Here is a 7,964-nt window from a genome sequence, read left to right on the forward strand (position 1 = left end):
TTTAAGCATGTCACAGAAAGGATTGAAAGCAGTAAATTATCTTAAACACACAAACACATTAGGCAGGAAAGGTGATATAAGGATATGGGGCAAAAACATGAGGGGGTGGCTGCCATCACTTATCCAACAGGAATAGGATGTAAGATAGATGTGGATGCTGATAAAGTTGCAGAAATGAAACAGTTCGCATCTGATATGATAGGCAAGCTTTGTCCCTGGAGACTAGTTTAGCACCTGACACAAATGAGCTATTCAGTAAATAGTTGTTAAATGAAAAGCAAGCAACTTCCACAAAGTTGAATAGAATGAATGCCTGGGCCCACTTTACCACATTAGCACTTGGGTCTCCTGTTCTAGAGATGGTCCCTACACAATTCAGGTTTTGTGAGGAACAAGAAGGAAATAAGACCTAGCTTATCTCAAAGACATGCATCCTGACCTCCCCCAGGGACCTCATTAAAGATGTTTAGCTGGGCAGGTGTAAGCCCGGGCCCTGGGAGACAGCAGAGCACTGCAGTCACACTGCCTCCTCCCCGTCAGTAGCAGCAACCACTGGTTGTGTTGCTAAGAGCTTCAGAAGCCAAAGACAGAGGAGTTGCAGCTGGAGATCCAGGTAGGCACTCGCCCCCAACTTCTGAAGCCACCTACAGGAAGAGATCCTGGATATCTTCCATCCAAGCATCAGGCCGCAGAACCATGAGCCAGGACAGCAAAGTGAAGACAACAGAGTCCAGTCCCCCAGCTCAGTCCAAGGCCAGGTACGTAATGCTGGTACGCTGTGTTAGATCTTTCTGCTACATGAGATGGAGCTTAATTACCCTTATAGCCTTCAATAACAATTTCAACATTAAATATCTGATGAATCAATGAAACAGGACTTCCCCTCTTGCCCACAGGAAGTCACTGCCTGTCCTGGACCCTTCTGGGGAATACTATTACTGGTGGCTAAACACAATGGTCTTCCCAGTTATGTATAACCTCATCATCATCGTGTGCAGGTTTGATGGGGAGTGTTATGGGAAGGGCCTTAAATGGAGAAGGGGGCTAAAGAGTAAGACTCAGGGGTGGGGTGGGAGGAGGAGAGGCAGGGCCAAAGAAGGAGGCAGGCACCTGAGTGAGGGCCTAGGTGAGGACCTAAGGCCTAAGATTTAAGAGCCTATCTCCTACACAGAGAGTGTCCTTAATTCAGTTCCTTCTGTTCCTGACACACAGAGCCTGTTTTCCTGATTTGCAACATAGTTATCTGGTGGCCTGGTTAGTGCTAGACTACATAAGTGACCTGCTGTACCTACTGGACATTGTGGTGCGCTTCCACACAGGTCAGTCAACTCCCATAGGGTCAGTGACCGTTTGTTCTTTATTCCTATCCTAAAGAGAGCTCCTTTGAAGCAGGCCAGTGATGTTTGACAACCCCCTTATGTTTCTTTACTGATCCCAGAAACCTTGGTGCACATTGCTCACAAATTGCTAAACTGTCCCCAACTGATGACTGTCTCCCTGTCTTATCTTTGTATGTGGGGGAGGGGGCCGAGGGGGTGGGCTCACACACCTGGTGAAGCTCAGGGATCAGGAATAACTCCTAATGGGACTCAGGGGGCCATATGGGGTATTAGGTATCAAATCTGGGTTGGCCATGAGCAAGGCCGCACCATTGCTCCAGCCCTACCCCACTCCTATCCTCACTTATTTTTGTAATAAGCTTGTACCCTGGCTTAGCCCCATAACTTGGCCCCATTCCACAGTTGACCCCAACCTCTCCTCCTTTCCACTATATCCCCAATTCTCCAGGATTCCTGGAACAAGGCATTCTGGTGGTGAATAAGGGTCAAATCTCAAGTCGCTATGTTCGCTCATGGAGTTTCATCTTGGACCTGGCTTCTCTGGTGCCCACTGATGTGGCCTATGTGCGGCTGGGCACAGATACACCCACACTAAGACTGAACCGCTTTCTGCGTGCTCCCCGCCTTTTTGAGGCCTTTGATCGCACAGAGACCCGCACAACATACCCAAATGCATTTCGTATAGCCAAACTGATGATTTACATTTTTGTTGTCATCCATTGGAACAGCTGCCTCTACTTTGCCCTGTCGCGGTACTTGGGTTTTGGGCGCGATGCGTGGGTGTACCCAGACCCTGCACGGCCTGGCTTTGAACGCCTACGGCGCCAGTACCTTTACAGCTTTTACTTCTCCACCTTGATCCTGACCACCGTGGGGGACACACCACTGCCAGACTGTGAGGAAGAATACCTCTTCATGGTGGGTGACTTCCTGCTAGCTGTCATGGGGTTCGCCACCATCATGGGTAGCATGAGCTCTGTCATCTACAACATGAACACTGCTGATGCAGCTTTCTACCCTGACCATGCTCTTGTGAAGAAGTACATGAAGCTGCAGCACGTCAACCGTCGGCTGGAGCGAAGAGTTATTGATTGGTAAGTATTTGGTGGTGGGGGGTGGGGAGGCGGTTTCAGACTGGAACAGAGAAAGGTGTGCTAGATAGACTCTAATAGAGGTGACAGTATTCTATGGCCTGATAAACCAGGAGAGCAATGAGCATGTGATAGTCACATACCAGTCACATACCAGGAAGTGGGTGGGAAGACGGAGAGCCCGTGGGTGTGGCTTGGAAAAACATGGCCTCCGTTAATTGAATCCAGATGTAGGGCAGGGGGCGGGGGTGGGAGGGAGCAGTAAGAGACTGAAAAGCTCATGAAGAAGCAAAGACAACCTGAAGAACAGGGACTAGAAACTGCCATTGCCTGGTTGGGCTTAGAAGTCCTTGAAAGGTAAAGGGAGAAGAATTTACCCAGGGGATAGCTAACAATAAGATGGTTGACTTATCGTCATAGTTCATACTGTCACAAAAGGAATGTGACCAAGTGGAGGAGCTAGAGCTCAGGTCCTCTGGAAAAGATGGTCTGACGCCATCAGTGAGATGATATATGACATCATTGATTGGTGGATGGGGTAGAATCTGACAGATAAAAGTGGGAAGTCTCACACATTGGATGAGGGATAAAAGGTCCAAACATATCTATGAGCAACTGTGAACTGAAAATATTCATCAGCCACTGTCAGATACTCCCATAACCCCATGAAATCTCAGTGTGTTTGGGCCCTTGGGTGAAGGTGAACTGAGTCCTGAGGGAAGCTGGCATGTAGCTGACTGGTAAGGAACTGGGGTTTCCCTTGTCTCAGGTATCAGCATCTGCAGATCAACAAGAAGATGACCAATGAAGTAGCCATTTTACAGCATTTGCCTGAGCGACTGCGCGCAGAAGTGGCTGTATCAGTACATCTGCCTACTCTGAGCCGGGTGCAGATCTTCCAGAACTGTGAGGCCAGCCTACTGGAGGAGCTGGTGCTAAAACTGCAGCCCCAGACTTATTCACCAGGTGAATATGTCTGCCGCAAGGGTGACATTGGCCGAGAGATGTACATTATCCGCGAGGGTCAGCTGGCTGTGGTGGCAGATGATGGTGTCACGCAGTATGCTGTGCTTGGAGCAGGGCTCTACTTCGGTGAGATCAGCATCATCAATATTAAAGGTGAGAACCCCAGTATCTTTCTGGGACAGGACCATAAGGGAGGAGACTAAGGACAGTGTAACTCAGCACCAGAACCAGATGGTACTTCAAGGTCTCTGGATTAATGAACACTGGTCTTTGGATGAGTCAGTGAAGGGCTCAGCAGAGAAACAGGACCTGGAGTGTCTGTTCTCTAAAAAAGAACTAAGCCAGTAATAGAGAGCTCCTACAGAAGTTAAGTTGTTTGTCTTGCATGCAACCAAACTAGGTTGGAATCCCCTGGCACCACCAGAGATTACTCCTGAGCACAGAGTTACTGAGCACTAATGGGTATGACCCAGCCCCTATGCCACCCCAAAAACTTAAGTCAAGGTCAATGAGACTGTGGAAGAGTCTCTCTTCCGTCTTTGGAAGAGAGAGTAGCACTATTCTGTGGATAGTTCCACAGGCATCAACTGAGCAAAGAGTCAAAGATACTTTGTGATAATAAATCATAAATCACTGTCATCCCATTGCTCATCGATTTGTTTGAGCGGGCACCAGTAACGTCTCTCATTGAGAGACTTATTGTTACTGTTTTAGCATATCCAATACGCACGGGTAGCTTGCCAGGCTCTGCCGTGCAGGCTCAATACTCTCCGTAGCTAATACAATAATAATAATACAGTAATAATAAAATAATTACAATGATAGTGGAAGCATTTATTGAATGCTTACTACATGCCCTACTCATAGTGCTCCGTAAGTACCTGCTTATTAAGGTCTCACAGTAATTCTTAAGGTAGTACTGGTATCCACATTTTATTTATTTTTGGGGGGGTCACACATGGCAGTGTTCAGGAGTTATTTCTGGCTATGTACTCAGGAATCACTCCTGGCGGTGCTCAGGGGCCAATATAGGATGCTGGGAATCAAACCCGGGCTGGCTGCATGCAAGGCAAACGCCCTACCCATTGAACTATTGCTCCAGACCTGGTATCGACATTTTAAAAGGAAATTGAAGCATGGAGAGATTTGAGCAAGGTAGACAGGTAATAACTACACATACTCACTATAAGGAATGGCTTACAGCCAGATAGAAAAGAAGGTAGAGGGTCAGAGAGATAGTACAGAAGTTAAGGTTCTTACCTTAAACACAGCTGACCCCAATTCAAATCCCTGGCACCACATATGGCCTCCTGAGCACTGCCAGTAGAGATCCTTGAACAGAGTCAAGAGTAAGTCCTGAGAACCTACTTTGGTGTTTAGCACCAAAACTGAAACTAGAAAAGAAGGTACAAGGAATTTCTATTTACAAAAAATCAACTCCAGACTAGGCAAGTACTACACTGACTCATTTATTCCTCTCACCTGTCCTGGGTAAGAAAGTTGCAGTTTGTATGCCTAAGTAGAGGTAAAGAAACTGAGGCCACAAGAAATGAAAGCATGAGTGTGCCAACTGCCTGAGACTTGGCTGTCTCCACTCTGGAAGCCCCACTGTCCAGTTACTCTAAAGGCCTCACATATGTTCCTTGAGGATCCCTCAAGCTTCACTATATCCAATCAGTCATTATGTAGTTGACTTAGGACACGTTACTTGTTTGGGTTTTTTTTAATGTATTTTAATTTATCTCTTTATTTGTTGGACTGGAGTGATAGCACAGTGGGTAGGGCATTTGCCTTGCACATGACCAACCCGGGTTTGATTCCTTCATCCCTCTCAGAGAGCCTGGCAAGCTACCGAGAGTATCCCACCCACACGGCATAGCCTGGCAAGCTACCCATAGCATATTCGATATGCCCAAAACTGTAACAATAAGTATCACAATGGAGACGTTACTGGTGCCCGCTTGAGCAAATCGATGACATTGCTCGAGCAATAGGATGACAGTGCAGTGCTGCAGTGCTTTATTTGTTGGATGTTTGGGGGTGGCAAGCACACCTGGCAACACTCAAGGCATTCTCTGGCTCTGTACTCAGGGACCCGTATGTGGTGCCAGGATTCAAACCCAGATCAGCTTCATGTAAAGCAATTACTTTAATCTCTGTGCTATCTCTCCAGCCCTCATCACTTGCATTTTTAGATCCCAATTTCTCAAGCAGAGATGATATTATAACCCAAAAGAGTTATTTTGGGGGGATTTGATAAAGCCCCATGAGTGAGGCCCCCAGCACAGTGTCTGGCACACAGCAAGTGGTCAACAGTGCTTTGCTCCCCTTTCTTCACCTTTCTGTCTCAGGTAATTTGCAGCAGTTGCTCTAACATATTTTCCCACCCATCTTCCCAACAAATGTCTTTCTAAAACTTCAAATGTTTCCACATAGCTCCCTTGCTTAAAAATTTTCCATCATTTGCAACCACACTCAGCACAACCTGGAATGTTGTCTTTCCTTGTGATGGCTTATAAAGACTGGAACTTGGCTTTCTCCTCTAGCCACTCTCCTGATACCCTGCTCTTCAGCCTCTCTGGGCTGTTTACTGCTTTCTATACCCAAGTAACTCTCCTTACTATCATTCCTCTGCTCATACTCCTCCCTCTGCCTAATAGTCCTCCCCCACCTCCCCTCATACCTTGTATTCAGTCCAACAGTCAGATCACTTCCTCTAGCTTCTCTAATGTATCTGCCTTACAGATTATTAGAGTTCTTTACCTGCCTTCCCATAACACCATGTTATTTGCCTATATACTGTAAAATCTCCATGTTAAGTAACCAGCCAATTAAATGTCTACCTCTTGAATTTTGGGAAACAGGCTACTGATACCCATCTAGCCCAGAGCCTTGTTCCAGTATGTTACTAAATGAAAGAAATGAATGAGGTCTAAAGAGATTTAGAGGCAGGAATATGGAAGGTATGGATCATGATTCAGCTGTGTGAATGCCCCACCACCATCCCTTCTAACCTTTCCCCTCTTTTGCCCCTTGCTCACAGGCAATATGTCAGGGAACCGCCGCACAGCCAATATCAAGAGTCTAGGCTATTCAGATCTATTTTGCCTGAGTAAGGAGGATCTGCGGGAAGTGCTCAGTGAGTATCCACAGGCCCAGGCTGTCATGGAGGAAAAGGGCCGTGAGATTCTACTCAAAATGAACAAACTGGATGTAAATGCTGAGGCAGCTGAGATCGCCCTCCAACAGGCCACAGAGAACCGGCTACAAGGCCTAGACCAGCAACTAGATGATCTACAGACCAAGTTTGCTCGTCTTCTAGCTGAGCTGGAGTCCAGTGCACTCAAGATCGCTTACCGCATTGAGAAACTAGAGTGGGAGACACGGGAGTGGCCAATGCCTGAGGGACCGATAGAGGCTGATGAGGAGGACAATTCTGAGGAAGGAACTTCCAAGGGTGGAGAGGGCAAAGCTAATCAGGAAGATCCCCCAGGCCCAGAGTGACCCTGTTTCTAAGCCCAGGATGCCCATCTCCAAGTGAAGCCAGAGTCGTAGAAAAGCCAGCCTGCAGAAACTGTGCCATTCCATCTGCTAGATTACAGACATTGGAGTATAGTGTTCTGTAAAAACTCACCTAGAGAAGTCAGAATATAGCACACTTTCATCCCTCACTTAACAGAACACACACCTATACACATACACAGACACACATGCACACGCACGCATGCATGCACACACAGGCCTCAAGACTGTATGTTCCTTATAAAATGTTCTCGATTTTCTAGTCTCAGAGCACAGAGACATTCTCATAAAGATGTCTTAAACCCACATGATAAATATATACGCATATATATTTATCTGTGTACCACATAAAAGCACACCTATACTGAGAGTCACACATCAGTAAACACTCTCCACAGGTACACACTATAGCACTGTAGCACTGTCGTCCCATTGTTCATCCATTTGCTTGAGCAGGCACCAGTAACGTCTCCATTGTGAGACTTGTTACTGTTTTTGGCATATTGAATATGCCACTGGTAGCTTGCCAGGCTCTGCTGTGTGGGCGGGATACTCTCGGTAGCTTGCCAGGCTTTCTGAGAGAGATGGAGGAATCGAACCCAGGTCGGCTGCGTGCAAGGCAAACGCCCTACCCGCTGTGCTATTGCTACAGGTGTATACCTGTAAATTTACTACACACTAGTAAATATACCAAAATCCTCTTTTTTCCATTTTTGTTTTTAATATTATTACTATATGATATAGTATGATTTATTACAGTTTTTTGTGTACAATGTTATTTCAGCCCACCACATCAGAAAAAAATAATTAAAAAGCATTTAAAATAATTTAAAAACAAATTACTGGGGCCAGAGACATAGTTCAGCAGGTAAGGTGTCTGCCTTGCACACTGTCAACCTGGGTTCAATCTCTGGCATCCAATATGACACTCTTAGCCCATCAGAAGTGATTCCTGACTGCAGAACCAAGAGTAACTCCTGAGCAATGCCAGGTGTGATATCTGCCTCGCCCCCAAAATATGAATTCCCTTACAGAAGTACCTCTG

The 7,964-nt window shown here is 46.4% G+C and overlaps 1 protein-coding gene across 1 annotated transcript; it reads left to right on the forward strand.

The window, feature by feature from the left end:
• The first annotated feature begins 696 nt into the window (after positions 1–696).
• Positions 697–6,901, forward strand: CNGA4 (cyclic nucleotide gated channel subunit alpha 4). The gene is made up of 6 exons (XM_004621234.2): positions 697–758; positions 897–998; positions 1,213–1,319; positions 1,789–2,434; positions 3,201–3,550; positions 6,441–6,901. Exons 1-6 carry the CDS (start codon positions 697–699, stop codon positions 6,899–6,901), a joined length of 1,728 nt encoding a protein of 575 aa, XP_004621291.1.
• The last annotated feature ends 1,063 nt before the right edge of the window (positions 6,902–7,964 follow it).

The sequence above is a fragment of the Sorex araneus genome, chromosome 6, assembly GCF_027595985.1.
Source record: "Sorex araneus isolate mSorAra2 chromosome 6, mSorAra2.pri, whole genome shotgun sequence".
Classification (NCBI taxonomy): Eukaryota; Metazoa; Chordata; class Mammalia; order Eulipotyphla; family Soricidae; genus Sorex; species Sorex araneus.

What these genes read in the sequence shown, in the direction of transcription:
- CNGA4 (XM_004621234.2), top strand. Translation starts at nt 697, where the DNA reads ATGAGCCAGGACAGCAAAGTGAAGACAACAGAGTCCAGTCCCCCAGCT. An exon ending in TGTGGTGCGCTTCCACACAG is followed by an intron (nt 1,320 to 1,788) that starts GTCAGTCAACTC and finishes CCAATTCTCCAG; the next exon opens with GATTCCTGGAACAAGGCATT. An exon ending in GAGCGAAGAGTTATTGATTG is followed by an intron (nt 2,435 to 3,200) that starts GTAAGTATTTGG and finishes CCCTTGTCTCAG; the next exon opens with GTATCAGCATCTGCAGATCA.